Below are 19,871 nucleotides of genomic sequence, written 5' to 3'. Positions count from 1 at the left end.
AGCTATTCACAATATATATTAATGATCTAGACAAGGGAACTAGATGTAATATCTCCAAATTTGCAGACGACACAAAGCTGGGTGGGCGTGTGTGCTGTGAGGAGGATGCCGAGAAACTCCAGTATGATTTGGACAGGTTGGGTGATTGGGCAGAAGCATGGCAGATGCAATGTAATGTGGATAAATGTGAGGTTATCCACTTTGGTGACAAAAACAGGAAGGCAGATTATTATCTGAATGGCAATAGATTGGGAGAAGGGGAAGTGCAACAAGACCTGGGTGTCCTTGTGCACCAGTCGCTGAAGGTAAGCATGCAGGTGCAGCAGGCAGTTAAGAAGGCAAATGGTATGTTGGCCTTCGTAGCGAGAGGGTTCGAGTACAGGAACAAGGATGTCTTGCTGCAGTTGTACAGGGCCTTGGTGAGACCACATCTTGAGTATTGTGTGCAGTTTTGGTCGCCTTATCTGAGGAAGGATGTTCTTGCCATGGAAGGAGTTCAGCGAAGATTCACCAGGCTGATACCTGGGATGGCAGGAATGACGCATGAGGAGAGATTGGGTCGATTGGGCTTATACTCGCTGGAGTTTAGAAGAATGAGAGGGGATCTCATTGAAACTTATAAAATTCTGACAGGACTGGACAGACTAGATGCAGGAAGGATGTTCCTGATGGTCGGGGAGTCCAGAACCAGGGGTCACAGTCTAAGGATAAGGGGTAAGCCATTTAGGACAGAAATGAGGAGGAATTTCTTCACCCAGAGAGTGGTGAACCTGTGTAATTCTCTACCACAGAAGGCAGTAGAGGCCAATTCATTAAATATATTCAAGAAGGAGTTGGATATATTTCTTAAGGCTAAAGGGATCAAGGGGTATGGGGAGAAAGCAGGGACAGGGCACTGAATTTGGATGATCAGCCATGATCGCATTGAATGGCGGAGCAGGCTCGAGGGGTCGAATGGCATACTCCTGCTCCTATCTTCTATGTTATGTTTCTATAGGATGGAAGGCAGGAGTGATTAAATGACAAAAGGGATGATAGTACAAAGCAAAAGGAGATGGTAATGCGACAAGTAAAGAAACAAAAGATGAGTCTAGAAGAGGTGTAAATGGAAATGGCAGAATCATCAACAGCTGCCATGTGAAAAAATAGGGGCAGAGGTTATGATCTGAAATTGTTGAACTCGATGTTGAGTCCAAAAGGCTATAAAGTGCCTAATCGAAAGATGAGGTGTTGTTCCTCAAGCTTACGTTGAGCATCGTTGGAACAATGTAAGAGGCCGAGGTCAGTGGGAGTGGAGCAGAGAATTAAAGTGACAGACACTCGGAAGCTTGGGGTCACGCTTACAGACTGAACGGAGGTGTTCCGCAAAGCAGTCACCCAATCTGCGTTTGATCTCCCCAATGTAGAGGAGACCACATCGTGGGCAGCGAATACAATATGCTAAATTGGAAGAAGTACAAGTAAATCGCTGGTTCACCTGGAAGGAATGTTTGGGGCCCTGGACAATGGGAAGGGAAAAAGTAAAAGGGCAGATGTTGCATCCCCTGTGTTTGCACGGGAAGGTGCCATGGGAAGGGGAGGGGGTGTTAGGGATCTGGGTGGAGAGTGTTGCATGGAGCAGTACCAATAAAACAAATTTTGAAATCACTTCACAGACTCCCAGGCCGCCTGTAATGTTTGTGTGATGAAATATTCCATTCATCACTGCCTGTGACTGTGGTTGGTTTCAGTTTCATTTCCCTCACCATTGTATTGTACTATGTGTAGGGCTCCGCCCATACCTGGCCCCTATGTAAGCTGGCCCAGCCTGCAGCACATCCAGTACGGCAGAGCTCTGGATGGAAGATACCTCTCTCCTGTGTGTTACCTTCTAAGTCAATAAAAGCCTTGTTTTGTTTCGCTAACATCGAGTCTCGGATTTATTGAGGCACATCAGTTTGCAGCCTCGCGTCTGTATTCCATGTTTATATGGAGTGTGGGAGGTTGCAGCCCCTGTTCAATTATTTGAAGGGGCTGCTCCTCAATTTCTGGCTGCACTTCAGTCTCACGCTCCTGATCTTTGACCACCCAGTGCGGAGATGGTAGGCAAGTCGGAGGACCTCTTCGTAGGTCTGCTCCTGAGTCTGGCCAAGGTGGCCATCCACAGGTCCAGGTTAGATGTGTCCCGTGGGGGTGGTCGCTCTGGCTGCTTGCCTCTCATACAAGAATGGAAACCCAATGTGCAGGCATAATAGTCTGTGGCTAAATGTTGGAGTGGTGCAGCACTTCCTGTTTGATGGCTGGCAAAGTGGATCCTGCAAGTAGGGTCACCCTGTTTGGCACTCCTGCGCATTTTCTTTCTGTGCCGTAGTACACCTATCTGCCAGCAGATGGCAGCTAAGCTCAATATTCTGCACGTTACGGGCTGGATGTTTCCAACCTCGGCAGGTCCATGGCGGGCGACACCTGTGTGGAGACCTCGCATCTGTCTCGATCCTGGCCTCCAACAAAATTTTACGTTGATTGGGCTTCATAAGCCCACCTTGCGCAGTTCTCGGCCAATTAATAGTATGCGGGTCTGATGGTGTCTTTTGATGATGCGTCATCAGCCGGTTTCCTTAAAGGGGCCATGACCAAATTGATTTTGACAGTTCTCCTGTCAGTGCTCTGCAGCATTGAGGTGCTGCAAACACTGACAAGCACTGCACAAAGGTGCATGGCTGCACCCAGGCTCTCCCATGACTTTATGGAGGGAATCACAGCACGCAGGGAGGTTCTCTTCCCTTCCAATGGGCGGAAGAGACCTCCCCAGGACACCAACTCAGCCTGGTTGCACATTGCACAGGAGGGCACAAGCAGGGATGTCATCGGGAGGACCAGGCTGCAGTGGCGCAAACCTGTCAATGATCTCAGTAGATCATGAAACGTTACTGCAAAGCCACACGCAACCTTATCCTCCTGTACCACTCATCACATCCTCATCACTCTGCCTTCCCTACCCTACTCTTGCACATCCTTACTCACACCAACTTACCTTGCATCTCCACCCATCCCTCTCTCTTTCTACATTATCACTTCCCAATATCACTAGCCACCCCTCACACTCACCCTCATCCTAGGCCAATCATACCAAATAACAACACATAAGGGTAGGCACTTGGGTGTTTTAGCCAAACTTCATGTAAACTTTCTGTTAATGTGTTGTCAAGCATTGAAATCCTTATTATCATGACTTTCCCTTCTTGGACAGATCTGTGTGCACCTTTGGAAGTGGCTTAGTGAGTTCCAGTGAATGGTGGTGAGTGTGAAAGGAATGGTTTGGACATTGTAGGGATGCTTTATCGGGCTGGTGTTGGGTGGTGCCAACCTGGTGCATCATGTGGCAGCCAGGGTGTTCAGTGTTAAGTGAAGCAAATCTGGACATGGTGAGGCCATCGCTGGCGTCCCAGGCAGCAATGTGCATGGGTGATGATGCCCTGTGTCCAGGGCAACATCAGTTGATTGCGGAGAAGGTTGGTGTGGATGTTAGTGCTGCTGGTGTGCCCAGTGATGCTGGTGTTGGGGCTGATTGTGTTGCAATTCTGAGGATCAATGTGAGATTTTTTTAAGGGCACCGATGCTGATGGAATAGGTAGCAAGGGAGGTTGAGTTGACAGAAGTAATCTGTCAATGCTGAGATAGGTTGTTCCAAGGAGGTGACAGTGGATAGAGAGATTACTCCAAACACTTCAAAAGTGCATAAAGCTCAAAAGTGGATTCCAAATCATTAATGCTCCAGCTTCTAAGATTGGGAAGTGAATAGCTGTGAAATGGTAGGTTTTATACCACTTTTGCAGCTTTCACCAATTCACAGCAATCCACAGTCATTGAGAACCCAACATACTTACCTGACGTGATAGCCGCTCTCCAGGAACCTCGTTGAAAACCTGGTAAAATGGTAAGTACATGGGAAAATGGTTCTTAACTACCTTTTAATAAGTTTTTAAGTATCTAAATTGGCTGACCTGTCGCTTGGTGTCTGGTCTGTTAAGGGATGACAGACCCGACACTTGGGAAACTGACAAGGAGGCAGGTTCAGTGCGGGATACCAACCCGCTGTCAATCTTTGTGATTTTAACAGCGGACCCGCCTCCAAACCCGCACTCTGAGCGCTGGCAAAATTCAGCCCTTCATCTCTGACGCACTGCACTTGTGAAAGCACGGCCACCCAGGGAAAGTTTTGTGCTCTGCTGAGTTGATGCCTCTTTTCCACAGGGAAAGTAATGAACACGTTTCCCCTTGCAACAAGGCCTCTGCTACTTGCTTGATGCATCTGTGCAGAGTGACTGACTGATTTGGCATATGTCATAAATTGTGGCTTGGAAGGATCAGGTGGTTAAAAAGTCACAGTCACAGAATATAGTGGCCTAGAAATTTGCCAATTTTTCAGATGGTAAAGAGGCACCTAAATCTCTAATGTGGGGGCATGAAGCGTGCACTCATAAGAAGCTAGTAGTGCGTGCCCGCCATATTAGTATAGGCAAAAAAATTGCCTCCAAGGCCCATGCCTGAAACAAGCATTGGGCCCTTTGCCTATTTAAATATGGAGCACAACATCTGCTTGAAGCCCCCTGTGCAAAATTGCATTGCCCTGAACGCAGCTGGCGTTCTAGGCCATTAAGGATTATAGGGATCCCCTCAAATAATTTCCATCCTCAGTACTTTGTTTGCTATAACTTCAATCACAGCAGCAAGCAACAGTGCAAGAGAAAAGTCTTTTATAAAAAAAATGTTTATATGCAATTAGACATCAGTGCTTCTTTGAAAAACATTCATAAATTTAGAATCAACTTTTTCAACACAAATGCAGTTTTAAGAATTGAACTTCAGCAGCCCACGCTAGTGGATTGATCATGTGTAGATTTTATATGGGCAAGATGGGCCAGGGTGATGCTAACCATAAGAAACATAGAAACAGAAAAATAGGAGTAAGAGTAGGCCATTCGGCCCTTCGAGCCTGCTCCACCATTCAATATGATCATGGCTGATCCTCTATCTCAATACCATATTCCTGCTCTCTCCCCATACCCCATGACGCCTTTTGTGTCGAGAAATCTATCTACAGGAAACTTCACGATATCCGGCACCGACGGGACCGGCGTGATGCCGATCTATGAAAACTTCCAGACAGACCAGCGCTAATGTTGAAGGATACGGAGGTTTTCATCTCCGTATCTGACAACAAACACTGTTGCTTAGCAACAGCTTGTAAACAGTCGGCCCATACCTTGGAAGCATCTCTGTAGCTTAGCAACAGCTTTAGAGAGGCTTTCCAGAGACTGACTGTTTAAAAAAATGCTAGGAGAAGAAAAAAAAAGAAAAAAAACCTAACAAAACGACTGCTGATTTCTGCCGTTAGATCGAGGTTTCCGGCCATACAACCTCCGGATAAACCAAAGTTTCCTGTATTTCCTTTTTAAATATATTCAGTAACTTGGCCTCCACAGCCTTCTGTGGTAGAAAATTCCACAGGTTCACCACCCTCTGAGTGATGAAATTTTTCCTCATCTCAGTCCTAAATGTCCTACCCTGTATCCTGAGACTGTGACCCCTCGTTCTAGACCCCCCAGCCAGGGGAAACATCCTCCCTGCATCCAGTCTGTCTAGCCGTGTCAGAATTTTATACGTTTCAATGAGATCCCCTCTCATTCTTCTAAACTTTAGTGAATACAGGCCTAGTCGACCCAATCTCTCCTCATACGACAGTCCTGTCATCCCAGGAATCAGTCTGGTGAACCTTTGCTGCACTCCCTCTATGGCAAGTATATCCTTTCTTAGGTAAGGAGACCAAAACTGCACACAGTACTCCAGGTGTAGTCACGCCAAGGCCCTATATAACTGTAGTAAGACATCCTTGCTCCTGTACTCAAATCCCCTTGCAATGAAGGCCGACATACCATTTGCCTTCCTAACTGCTTGCTGCACCTGCATGTTTGCTTTCAGTGACTGGTTTACAAGGATACCCAGGTCCCTTTGTACATCAACATTTCCCAATCTATCACCATTTAAATAATACTCTGCCTTTCTGTTTTTACTACCGAAGTGGATAACTTCACATTTATCCACGTTATACTGCATCTGTTGTGTATATGCCCACTCACTCAACTTGTCTAAATTGCCTTGAAGCCTCTTTGCATCCTCCTCACAACTCGCAGTCCCACCTCGTTTCGTGTCGTCAGCAAACTTGGAAATATTACATTTGGTTCCCTCATCCAAATCATTGATATATCTTGTGAATAGCTGGGGCCCAAGCACTGATCCCTGCGGTACCCCACTAGTCACCGCCTGCCACCCTGAAAAAGACCCATTTATTCCTACTCTCTTTCCTGTCTGTTAACCAATTTTTAATCCATGCCAGTATATTACCCCAATCCCATGTGCTTTAATTTTGCACACTAACCTCTTATGTGGGACTTTATCAAAGGTCTTCTGAAAATCCAAATACACCACATCCACTGGTTCTTCCTTATCTATTCTACCAGTTACATCCTCAAAAAACTCCAGTAGGTTTGTCAAACACGATTTCCCTTTCATAAATCCATGTTGACTTTGTCTAATCCCGTTGATATTTTCTAAGTGTCCTGTTATCACATCCTTTATAATAGACTCTAGCATTTTCCCTACTACTGATGTTAGGCTAACTGGTCTGTAGTTCCCTGTTTTCTCTTTCCCTCCTTTTTTAAATAGTGGGGTTACATTTGCCACCCTCCAATCTGTAGGAACTGTTCCATAATCTATAGAATTTTGGAAGATGACAAGCAATGCATCCACTATTTCCATGGCTACCTCTTTTAGTACTCTGGGATGCAGATTATCAGGCCCTGGGGATTTTTCGGCTTTCAGTCCCATTAATTTTTCCAGCACTATTTTTTTACTAATACTAATTTCCTTTAATTCCTCCTTCTCACTAGACCCTTGGTTCTTTAGCATTTCTGGGAAGTTATTTGTGTCCTCTTCCGTGAAGACAGAATCAAAGTATTTGTTTAATTGCCCAGCCATTTCCTTGTTCCCCATTATAAATTCTCCCATTTTGACTGTAAGGGACCTACATTTGTCTTCACTAATCTTTTTCTTTTTACTTGTAGAAGCTTTTACAGTCCGCTTTTATGTTCCTTGCAAGTTTACTCTCATACTCTATTTTTCCCCTCTTTATCAATCTCTTGGTCCTTTTTTCCTGAACTCCAAACTGCTCCCAATCCTCAGGCTTGCTACTTTATCTGGCAACTTTATATGACTCCTCTTTGGATCTAATATTACCCTTAATTTCTTTTGTTAGACATGGTTGGACCGATTTTCCTTTTGTATTTTTGCGCCAGAAAGGAATATATAACTGTTGCAATTCATGCATTCATTCCTTAAATGTTAGCCATTGCCTATCCACCGTCATGCCTTTTAATGAAGCTCCCCAATCTATGATAGCCAACTCCCTCCTCATATCTTTGTAGTTTCCTTTATTTAGACTTAGGACCCTAGTTTCAGATTGGACTACTTAACTTTCCATCTTAATGAAGAATTCTATCATGTTATGATCACTCTTCCCTAAAGGACCCCGCACAACAAGATTATTAATTAACCCCTTCTCATTGCACAATATCCAATCTAGGATATCCTGTTCCCTAATTGGCTTCTCAACGTACTGGTCTAAAAAACCATCTCATACACACTCCAGGAATTCATCCTCCACAGTATTATTGCTAATTTGGTTTGGCCAGTCTATATGTAGATTAAAGTCACCCATGATTACTGTAGTACCCTTGTTACATGCATCTCTAATTTCCTGTTTGATGCCATCTCCTACATTACCACTACTGTTTGGAGGCCTATAGACAACTCCCACCAATGTTTTCTGCCCCTTGGTGCTTCTTAGCTCCACCCAGACTGATTCTGCATCTTGATTTTCTGAGCCAATATCCTTTCTCACTATTGCTCTGATTTCATCCTTTACTAACAACGCCACCCCACCTCCTTTTCCTTTTCACCTGTCCTTCCTAAATATCGAATATCCTTGGATATTCAGCTCCCAGCCTTGGTCACCCTGCAACCATGTCTCCGTAATCGCACTTATATCGTATCTGTTTTCATCTATTTGCACTGTTAATTCGTCTACTTTATTATGAATGCTTCGTGCATTCAGATACAGTGCCTTTAGGTTTGTCTTTTTAACATTTTTAGAATCTTAACATTTTTTTGTACTATGTCCTTTTGTACTATAAGATTTTGAGATTTGGCATGAAACCTGATTACATGATTATGATATTGAAATATAGCTTATGCTGGCTCCCTTTACCGACAGATTTTCTTTGCTGCAAAATGCAGCGTTCTGCAAATTGGCTGCATGATTCATTGAGTCTCCATGGCGCCAGTGGAGGTTCGCCAAGTGGAGCCACCATGATGCTGTTAAGACTCGTAAAAACCCAATTGGTTCACTAATGCCTTTTAAGGGAGGAAACCTGCCGTCTTTACCTGGTCTGGCCGACATGTGACTGCAATCCCACACCAATGTGATTGAATTTTAACTGCCCTTTAAAGTGGCCTCACAGCCCACTCATTTGTATCAAACCTCAGGGCAGCTAGGCATGGGCAATAAATGCTGGCCTTGCCACTGATGGTCACATCCTGAGAATGAATATAAAACTAAATCAGGGCTGAAGAGTAAAATTTATCCACAGGAGGAGGGGGAATTAATAGAGCCACTGTTATACATTTCTCACAAATGAGTTACAAAATGGCATATGCAGAGGATTGTGGAAGGCCACCTTCTTAGCATCTAAGTTGGGGCTTATAATGCATATTGGCAAAATATACAAACTACCAGGGCCACAAACTATCTGATGTTATCTTTAGGCTAATATTATGAATGCATGTTCCTCACAGGGAGCCTTGCCTGCCATATTAGGAAATTACAGGCGAGATGAGTTCCCACACTTTTCTGACATACACTCCCGGCTGACAGTGCAGTTTTGTAGGATTGGCCCTTATGTCAAACACTCAAATCTGTGTAATTAGCCGTCTCTCTTTTTGTATATTAGACATAACAACAATAAAAAAACTAGAAGCAACTTGAGCCATATTTGAAGCGATTAATGTTAGAAAGGTTACAGAGTAGAAGTGTCTTTCCTGCGTTACACTGTAATTTTTAAAAATATATTAGCATGTGGCCAACTGACAGAACAAAAAAGGTTCATATTTCAGCTTACTGAATAAAACTGGAGGCAAGACACAATCACATGGAAATCTGTGATATTATGTGAATCAGTAATAAAGTATAGTTACATGAAATTAAAGCCACAATATATTTGTGAAAGCAAACTCAAATGTAATTCAAACATGTATAGCTTGTGAGTGCTCAATAAAATCCTATCTTTCCAATATTTATAATGTAATGCATTGAAAACAGAGGAATAATACTATTTCAATCAATTTTACATTTCAGTAGTAAATTAATTCTCAATGGCGTCTCCCGTCTCTGAGTCAGAAGGTACAGGGTTCGACTGAACATGTCTGCCATCATACGTCGTGGTTCTGTTTCTTACAAATCCTGGTTTGGGGTCAAACTGCTTTTAATTAGAAGTTAATGGTGGAAATTCCTCCTGAGTTGTCAGCTGATCTACCGCTGTCCAAGACGATTTAATCTCCAAATAAATTCAAACCCTAAGAAAATAAAGGCCATAAATTGCATATTGTAAATGAATAAAACCAAGAGAGAGACCAAAATGCAGTAATTAGATATCATAATTTTATGAAGCAACATAAAATGCAGAAGGATATAGCTGTGGTTATGTGTGGGACACCATTACCCTGAGGACCACCTGTGGTGTTGAAAAAAGTTTAATGACCTCACTGGTCAGCTCAGTGGTAGCTTCCCCTCCTCAGCTCATTTGCCTAATGAATCACAGCACGAGGTGCAAACTCAGATGTGTTTTAAGGATGACGATTGGTGGGAGGGGAAAATTCCAGTGTAGACCCTAGAGGCAACCAGTAATTTGTATAGAACTGATTCTGCCTAGCTTTGTTGGCCAGAACATCCTTATGCTCAAAACTAGGCACAGATAAGTAGTACTTGACATTAAAATCAGTCCCAAAGAGTCTTATGTAATCTGTAATTGGCTATTCTGCTTCCAACATCTATAGCTAGGCCCTCTGAAATGGCCCAGCAAACCACTCAGTGTAGCAAACCACTATGAAGCACAATAATAAGAATAAAACCGGACGGACCACCCAGCATCGACCTCGGCACCGGCTATGGACACTGTAGTGTATGTGCCTTTAAGTCAGAACTACTTTTTACAGCTCCTGTATACTGTAGTACCGGCAGTGACCACACCGGTATATAAGCTGTGCGCATGCCTCTGTACCCCAGTCTAGAGTTTACCCTCCTCCAGTAAAGACTTGTTATTTGTTTATGTACAGCATCCGTGTGATTATTTATCCACTGAACCACGGATCTAACAGTGGCGACGAGTGTCGATGCGAATCTACCTGCAACATTAAAAAAAAATAGTCGAGTCCAGGAACACGGACGTCGACCGCGAGCAACCGCCCAGCAGTCAGGCAGAGATCCAACTTCGCTGGGGAGGCTGTGGAGAGCCGGGCTTGGTTCCCCAGCCACAACGAGCAGTAAGAGACCGACGACAGGCCCAGAGCAGACCCTTCCCAAGCAGCGGCGGCTGGAGCCGACCGACAGCAGAGAAAGAGAGCCGAGCAGCGTCGACGGGGTAAGAAAGAGGGTGAAGAGAGCAGGCGCAGCCGGGGGTTGATCACCGAGCGGCATCGAGGAAAAATACTGCAAACCGGAGAGAGGGTAAGAAACAGCTGGGTTCTAGACTGAGCGGCGTCGACAAATATCAAAAGAACGCGCAGAGCACAGCCAGGGATCACGGGCTGATCAGGGTCCGCGGAGCGAAGCAAGGGGAGACGCCATTGAGCCGTGGAGAAGCAGGGAGAGGCCATTTTGCGAAGCAGCAGCGGAGAAGACGGGCGAGCGCGGGAAGGAAGGAAAGCGCGGGAGACGCCATTTTGTGCCAGCGGAGAAGAAGGGGAAGCGCGGGAGGCGCCATTGGTGATAGTTAACGCACAACCAAGGATGCCGAAGAGTGGCAGTATCTCTACGTTCGACAATGAAGTCGAAGATTGGGCGACATATGTGGAACGTATTGAGGTGTACTGCAGGGCGAATGAAGTACCAGATGCTAATAAAGCACTGGTTCTGTTAAATTCCATGGGTGCAAAAACTTATGGGTTACTGTGAAATCTAATAACCCCAGAGAAGCCGGTAAACAAGAATTTTGAAAGCATAGTAGAAATCCTACAGGACCACTTAAACCCCACACCGCTGCTGATAGCAGAGCGATTTAAGTTCCATAAAAGGAACCAACACAAAGATGAAAGCAATGCTGAGTACCTAACGGAACTGCGCAAGCTATCAAAATACTGCCAGTTTGGAGCGAGACTAGCAGACACGTTAAGGGATAAGTTTGTGTGTGGGCTACAAAGTGAAGGAACCCAGAAACGGCTTCTATCAGAAAAGGACCTTACGCTGGACAAAGCTTTCAGTATGGCAGTATCACACGAAGCAGCCACAAGGGGCGCTGCAGAGATACAACGGAGACCGCAAGAATATGGCACCAACGAAATGACCTATGGAACAGGGAGGTGCTATCGCTGCGGCAGAACAACACATGACCAGAAAGATTGTTGGTTCAAGGACCAAGTGTGCAGACAGTGTGGGAAAGCAGGACACATAGCAAGAGTCTGCAGGTCTGGGAAGAAAACCAACAGTAAGAAATCTCCACAGGAGAAGTACAAAAAGGTACACCAGGTGATGGACAGTGGTTCAGACGAACAGAAAAGTGACACAGACTCCGGAAGCAAGGAGCTGGGTTGTCTGAAACTACATAATGTAACCGAAATGGAAGATCACCAGACTATCTGGGTTACACTCAAGATAGACGGAGTCCAAGTGGAAATGGAATTGGACACAGGGTCAGCTCTAACAGTCATAAATCAAAGAGACTACAAGCGGCTATTTTCACACATACCCTTGAAAGCTACAGAGATTGTCTTGAAGACGTATACGGGGCAAAAAGTCTACCCCAAAGGAAAAATAAGGGTGAAAGTGACATATAAAGGTCAGGAAATACCTAAAATGGATATATATGTATTGCCAAATGGAGGACCACCACTGCTAGGATGTGAATGGATCTGGAAGATACATTTAGATTGGCATTCCATACAGGCACTGAAGGTGGAGGCCAAAAAGGATGACGACGTCACATCTGGACGACTGTCAAAAATGCTAACTGACGCAAAAGAAGTGTTCCAGGAGGGACTAGGAACACTAAAAGGAATAACAGCAACAATTAAAATAGAGGATAATGCAAGCCCAAAGTTTCTGAAGGCCAGACCAGTGCCTTATGCGATCAGACCAGCAGTTGAAGCAGAGCTGGAAGGGTTGGAACGTTCAGGAGTACTGTCCAAAGTGGACTGGAGCGAGTGGGCTACACCCATCGTTCCTGTAATGAAGAGGTCGTTGAGTAATACGCCTGGGGAACCAAAGAAGGTCCGCATCTGTGGGGATTTTAAGGTGACAGTGAACCCAGTCCTTCACACGGTGCAATATCCGCTTCCACGGATTGAGGATATTTTCGCCTCGCTATCTGGTGGTAAACGCTTCACCAAAATTGATCTAGCCCAGGCGTACTTGCAAATGGAGGTAGAAGAAGCTTCGAAACATTACCTTACGATCAACACCCATAAAGGTCTCTATCATTACAACCGGCTGGTGTTTGAAGTAGCCTCGGCTCCGGCTATCTGGCAAAGGGTGATGGATCAGGTCCTGCAAGGGTTTCCAGGGACCCAGTGTTATTTGGACGACATCTTGGTCACGGGCGAAAATGACGGTGATCACCTCGCTAACTTGGAGAAGGTGCTCGCCAGATTAAAGGAATATGGGCTACGAGCTAATCGCCAGAAGTGCGTGTTTTTCCAGAAACGGTTTGCCAGAGCAGATCTGCTCTGATAATGGACCATAGTTTGTGTCCGACGAGTTCCAAAAATTCATGAAACGGAATGGGGTAAGGCAGTACACATCCGCCCCGTATCATCCAGCCACCGATGGATTGGCTGAGAGGTTCGTACAAACCTTTAAGAAGGCGATAAAGGCCATGTGCGACGAGGAAATTCCACTACAGCATAAGATGGACAATTTCTTATTAGCCTACCGAAACGTGACACATGCAGTTACCAACCAGACCCCGGCCATGATGTTCTTTAACCGAAGGTTGAGATCTCGTCTGGACTTGCTCAGACCAAATGTGCGAAGAAATGTTGAGGACAAACAATTCCAGCACATCAACGAGAAGCCGACAAGGAGCTTCAATGTAGGGCAACCAGTCTTGGCCCGGGACTATCGAACAGAGAAGTGGCAACCCGGAACGATATGTACAAGGCAGGGGCCATTAATGTACACAGTGGATGTCGGGGAGAACATTGTGAAATGCCACGTCGATCAGATCTTAGCATCACAGGAATGCGTCAACCCCATGTCTCGAGTACCTGGGGATGAACCCGACATACCGGTAGCATCTACTTCAGACCCAGTAGCAGTAGAACCCGATGAACTACCCGATGAAAGGGGGTCAGAATCGCCTCTGCACCAAGAACAAGAACCTCCGGAAAGGCGCTATTCCGAAAGGGTCAGGAAGCCGCCCCAAAGACTGAATCTATAAATGAACTTTTGTTATTGAATGTACATGTAAAAATGTAATTGTTATTTGAATATTAAGGGGGTATTATTAATCTAAAAAGGGAGGAATTGTAGTGTATGTGCCTTTAAGCCAGAACTACTTCTTACAGCTCCTGTATACTGTAGTACCGGCAGTGACCACACCGGTATATAAGCTGTGCGCATACCTCTGTACCCCAGTCTAGAGTTTACCCTCCTCCAGTAAAGACTTGTTATTTGTTTATGTACAGCATCCGTGTGATTATTTATCCACTGAACCACGGATCTAACAGACACGGCAACGGCACACCCAGTCCAGTCAACCCTGCAAAGTCCTCCTCACCAACATCTGGGGAGAGCTGTCCTACAGACTAGTCAAGCAACAGCCTGACATAGTCATACTGACATAGTCACACTCACAGAATCATACCTTTCAACCAATGTCCCAAACTCCTCCATCACCATCCCTGGGTATGTCCTGTCCCACCAGCAGGACAGACCCACCAGGGGTGGCGGCACAGTGGTATACAGTCGGGAAGGATGGCCCTGGGAGTCCTCAATATTGACTCTCGATCCCCTGAAGTCTCATGGCTTCAGGTCAAGCATGGGCAAGGATACCTCCTGCTGATTACCACCTACTGCCCTCCCTCAGCTGATGAATCAGTACTCCTCCATGTTGAACACCACCTGGAAGAAGCACTGAGAGTAGCAAGGGCACAGAATCCACTCTGGATGGGGGACTTCAATGTCCATCACCAAGAGTGGCTCGGTAGCACCACTACTGAACAAGCTGGCCAAGTCCTGAAGGACATAGCTGCCAGTCTGGGCCTGCCAGACCACTTGGCTCCCGATCTCATTACAGACTTGGTCCAAACATGAACAAAGGAGCTAAATTCCAGAGGTGAGGTGAGAGTGACTGCCCTTGACATCAAGGCAGCATTTGAACGAATCTGGCATCAAGGAGCCCTAGTAAAACTGAAGTCAATGGGAATCGGGGGGAAAACTCTCCACCGGTTGAAGTCATACCTAGCACAAAGGAAGATGGTTGAGGTGGTTGAAGGTCAATCATCACAGCCCCAGGACATCGCTGCAGGAGTTCCTCAGGGCAGTGTCCTAGGCTCAACCATCTTCAGCTGCTTCATCAATGACCTTCCCTCCAACATAAGGTCAGAAATGGGGATGTTCGCTGATGACTGCACAGTGTTCAGCGCCATTCACAATTCCTCAGATAATGAAGCAGTCCATGCCCACATGTAACAAGACCTGGACGACGTTCAGGCTTGGGCTGATAAGTGGCAGGTAACATTCACGCCACAGAAGTGCTAGGCAATGACTATCTCCAACAAGCAAGAGTCTAACCACCGCCTCTTGACATTCAACGGCATTACCATCACCAAATCCACCACCATCAACATCCTGGGGGTCACCACTGACCAGAAACTTAACTGGACCAGCCACATAAATACTGTGGCAACAAGAGCAGGTCAGAGGCTAGGTATTCTGTGGCGAGTGTCTCACCTCCTGACTCCCAAAGCCTTTCCACCATCTACTAGGCACAAGTAAAGAGTGTGATGGAATACTCTCCACTTGCCTGGATGAGTGCAGCTCCAACAACACTCAAGAAGCTCGATACCATCTTGGACAAAGCAGCCCGCTTGATTGGTACCCCATCCACCACCTTAAACATTCACTCCCTCTACCACTGGCATACCGTGGCTGCAGTGTGTACCATCTACAAGATGCACTACAGCAACTCGCCAAGGCTTCTTCGACAGCACATCCCAAACCCGCGAGTCCTCTTCCACCTAGAAGGACAAGGGCACCACCTCCAAGTTCCCCTCCAAGTCACACACCACCCTGACTTAGAAGTATATTGCTGATCCTTCATAATCGCTGGGTCAAAATCCTGGAACTCCCTACTTAACAGCACTGTGGGAGTACCTTCACCACACGGACTGTAGCAGTTCAAGAAGGTGGCTCACCACCACCTTTTCTAGGGCAATTAGGGATGGGCAATAAATGCTGGCCTTGCCAGCGACGCCCACATCCCATAAACGAATAAGAAAAGTCCAAAGTTGCTGCAGGTCACTCTCTAAATCTGCCTGAGTGGACTGGCCCAGACCACATTCTAAATTACGGAAACTGGGATCACTTAAATATGTGGGGTGAGTATCATGCTGGTGCGGCAGGGAGGCGGCCCTGGGAGGGCCAATGAAAATCCTTGTGGTAAAATCTTTGGGGGGAAAAATTAGGTTGGTTTGTGCCGCGCCCAGGTGCAAATTCCCTAGCGCCCGGGTGCGGTGCTGCTAACGTCTCCCGTGAAATTCAGCGGGAGTTTAGCGGCGGTGGTAGCTGGTAGTGCCCTGCGGTGCTACGCCGCCGGCAATGATATCAGCACCCCGCTTGCGGCCCGGCCGCAAACTTCCCTTGTGCCCCCTGACCTATCGCCGGACGATATGTCCGACAGGATCAGGAGGTGTTTTTGCAGTGGCAGCGGCGCTCCTTAAAGGGCAGGTGTCGGGTGGCCATTTTTATTTTGGCCGACTGCCAGCACCTGCCCCCTTTCCCTTTCTTATGCGGGGTGCCTGCCGCGATCGCTCAGCCCAGCACTCCTCAGTCCTGCAGGGCACCAGTGTGCACAGCACTAGGCCCTTCCCCTTTAATCAGGGGAGGAGGCCTGCAATGATGCAGCGCTACGTGCCGCCGCGCATGGCGCTATTGCACGTAGCAGCGCAAACTTCAGTAGTAGCGCCCCAAGGAGGAGGTGGAGCGCTTCCAGTAGTGCCCCACCTCCTGCTTGGGGCATTACTACTGAATTAATGGCGGAGTGGTGCTAACTTTTTCGGGGCACTAAAATTAGCACCCTGGCAACATCGTGCCCCAAAATGGGCGCCACCCAATTTTTCCCCCTTGGTTTGGAATGGAGCAATGAATCTTCTCTGGGATTGATTACCTTTCACTAGTAATAGTTGAGGGTTTTCGTAAAGCCCTCAGGAGGCATCACACCAGCTGTCAGCTGCCAAGAATTCCCGATAGGCCTTTAAAAGGGTGGATTATATTAAATTCACTGGGTAGCCTGGGAACTCCCCAGACACACCCACTTAATGTAGGGGATGTGGGAGGAAGATCCATCCATACCACCTTCTATTAGAAAATGATTAAGTGGAAGAAACAGGGCAGAATCCTGGTGTAATCCGGTTCAGCCCCAAAATCCAGCCACAGGTGGACAACCCACCTGATCTCTGCCCTGAATCGGAGTTTCGGGGCCTAAGTAAATAAGAGCATAAGTGAGCTGATCAATATTGTGCAACTACCCATTACCTGCCACTGTGTACACATAACCGCCTTTTTATATTGAGCATGCAATGCATCACCAGTCAAAAATGGATCTGGCCAGTGAGTTATTTCCTTTCTTTTGAGTTTTGTGGATGTAAGGTCAGTTCTTCTTCTGTGCAACCAGGATTATTTTCAAAAAGCAAACTAATATGAATCACTTGAACGTGTTTTTCAACAGAAATGAGGACTTAGCAACATTTTAGCAGAATACAATGGTATAACTATGAATAAGAGGAAACTGACCAGTTTCCTCATTGGTGCGTGATAGGAGTTAGTGGGAATTCCAAAGAAAATTCAAGCTGATAATATCAATGCTAACTTGTGTCACCTTCCTCACTTCTGGCAAGATCAACGGGAGCAATTTAACCTTTAGACTACAACCTTTAGACTACAACAATTATGTTCTTATGTTCTTAATCCAGGGAAATAATGTCTCCCTGGACTGGACAAATTAGCACATTTTTAGTTCATACATGTGATGCTGAGAAACACTGAGGGACCATATTTCGTTGAATGTTCCAGTGGACTCCCACTGTAACTCTGGTGGAAATCCAGAGAACAGTTCAGATGTTCTGCTTTATGAATTAAACTGGGATTTGCCCACTTGGGCTTGTAAGATGGGTGGAGCCGGAGGTGGGAATCCTACACTGGGTGTTGCCATTACCCCGGAGCAGTTGCGACCCAGTGTATGTCTGGGCCAGTGCGCCTTATGAGATGAGGTGTACCAGCCTTCAGCAGAGCACAAGTGGGCACCACTGGGCTGGGCATTACGAAGCAGCCTGGACCATTGAGGAAAGAGACAATTATTTAAAAAAACAAAAATCTGAAGGGGGCTGTGGATCGTATCTCAGGAAGGAGGGGACCAAGCAGAGTCGAGGAGGTGGCGATGGTCCCCAGTTAGCAGGCAGGCGCCAGAGTTTCCAGCAACATAGGCCAGGCAGGGTGCCAAGATGCATCACAGTGGCACAGGAGCTTCCGGAATCATACAGACCAGGTGCCTTCCTACTGACCACGCATACTCTGGCATGATAATGCTAAAGAGCACCAGCAAGCGAGATCCGAGTGCAATGGCTGCGACCACATCTCATGTAGTTCTAGGATATAATATTTTATAGTAATAAAACAAATCTAATGTCTGCAGTAGTTTTATTTACTGCTATTTCTAAACTATAGATTTTTTCTAGCTAATTAATGGGGTCAGTTTTAGTGCCACTGCCATCACTATTTGGGGTTCAAACAGGGTAGTAAAGCCAAGATATCCAACATAGATACATAGAAGAAAGGAGCAGGAGTAGGCCATTCGGCCCCTCGAGCCTGCGCCGCCATTCAACGAAATCATGGCTGATCATCCAAATTCAGTACCCTGTTGTCCCTGCTTTCTCCCCATATCCCTTGATCCCTTTAGTCTTAAGAAATATATCCAATTCCTTCTTGAATATATTTAATGAATTGGCCACCACTGCTTTCTGTGGTAGAGAATTCCACAGGTTCACCACTCTCTGGGTGAAGAAATTCCTCCTCATCTCTGTCCTAAATGGCTTGCTCCTTATCCTTAGACTGTGACCCCTGGTTCTGGACTCCCCGACCATCGGGAACATCCTTCCTGCATCTAGTCTGTCTAGTCCTGTAAGAATTTTATAAGTTTCAATGAGATCCCCTCTCATTCTTCTAAACTCCAGCGAGTATAAGCCCAATCGATCCAATCTCTCCTCATACATCATTCCTGCCATCCCAGGAATCAGCCTGGTGAATCTTCGCTGCACTCCCTCCATGGCAAGAACATCCTTCCTCAGATAAGGCGACCAAAACTGCACACAATACTCAAGGTGTGGTCTCACCAAGGCCCTGTACAACTGCAGCAAGACATCCTTGTTCCTGTACTCGAACCCTCTCGCTACGAAGGCCAACATGCCATTTGCCTTCTTAACCGCCTGCTGCACCTGCATGCTTACCTTCAGCGACTGGTGCACAAGGACACCCAGGTCTCGTTGCACTTCCCCTTCTCCCAATCTATTGCCATTCAGATAATAATCTGCCTTCCTGTTTTTGACACCAAAGTGGATAACCTCGCATTTATCCACGTTATATTGCATCTGCCATGCTTCTGCCCAATCACCCAACCTGTCCAAATCATATTGGCGTTTCTCGGCATCCCCTTCACAGCACACATGCCCACCCAGCTTTGTGTCGTCTGCAAACTTGGAGATATTACATCTAGTTCCCTCATCAAGATCATTAATATATATTATGAATAGCTGCGGTCCTAGGGCCGATCCCTGCGGTACCCCACTAGTCACTGCCTGCCACTCGGAAAAAGACCCGTTTATTCCAACTTTTTGCTTTCTGTCTGCCAACCAGTTCTCTATCCAAGTCAATACCTTGCCCCCAATCCCATGTGCCTTAACTTTACACGCTAATCTCTTATGCGGGACCTTATCGAAAGCCTTCTGAAAGTCCAAAAACACCACATCCACTGGTTCTCCCTTATCTATTTCACCAGTTACATCCTCAAAAAATTCCAGTCGATTAGTCAAGCACGATTTACCTTTTGTAAATCCATGTTGACTTTGTCCGATCCTGTCACTGTTTTCCAAGTGCTCTGCTATTACATCTTTTATAATGGACTCTAGCATTCTCCCCACTACCGATGTCAGGCTTACCAGTCTATAATTCCCCGTTTTCTCTCTACCACCTTTTTTGAATAGTGGGGTAACATTAGCTACCCTCCAATCCATGGGTACTGTTCCAGAATCTATTGAATTTGGAAGAGAAATTAATTGCACCAAATTCTCTC

The 19,871-nt window shown here is 46.1% G+C and overlaps 1 protein-coding gene across 1 annotated transcript in view; it reads right to left on the bottom strand.

Moving 5' to 3' along the window:
- Positions 1–4,725: 4,725 nt before the first annotated feature.
- LOC147107521 (OX-2 membrane glycoprotein-like) overlaps positions 4,726–19,871 on the bottom strand; it is a 63,458-nt gene continuing 48,312 nt past the window's right edge. The window contains exon 5 of the mRNA XM_086006594.1: positions 4,726–9,669. Coding sequence (XP_085862720.1) covers positions 9,626–9,669 — 44 coding nt within the window. The 3' untranslated portion in view covers positions 4,726–9,625. The remainder of the gene's footprint in view (positions 9,670–19,871) is intronic.

Source organism: Somniosus microcephalus, chromosome 14 (genome assembly GCF_052327205.1).
Source record: "Somniosus microcephalus isolate GS21.2 chromosome 14, FLI_Smic_1.0, whole genome shotgun sequence".
NCBI lineage: Eukaryota > Metazoa > Chordata > Chondrichthyes > Squaliformes > Somniosidae > Somniosus > Somniosus microcephalus.
Note: the sequence above shows the minus strand (reverse complement) of the source record. Positions and strands in the feature narration are given on the sequence as shown.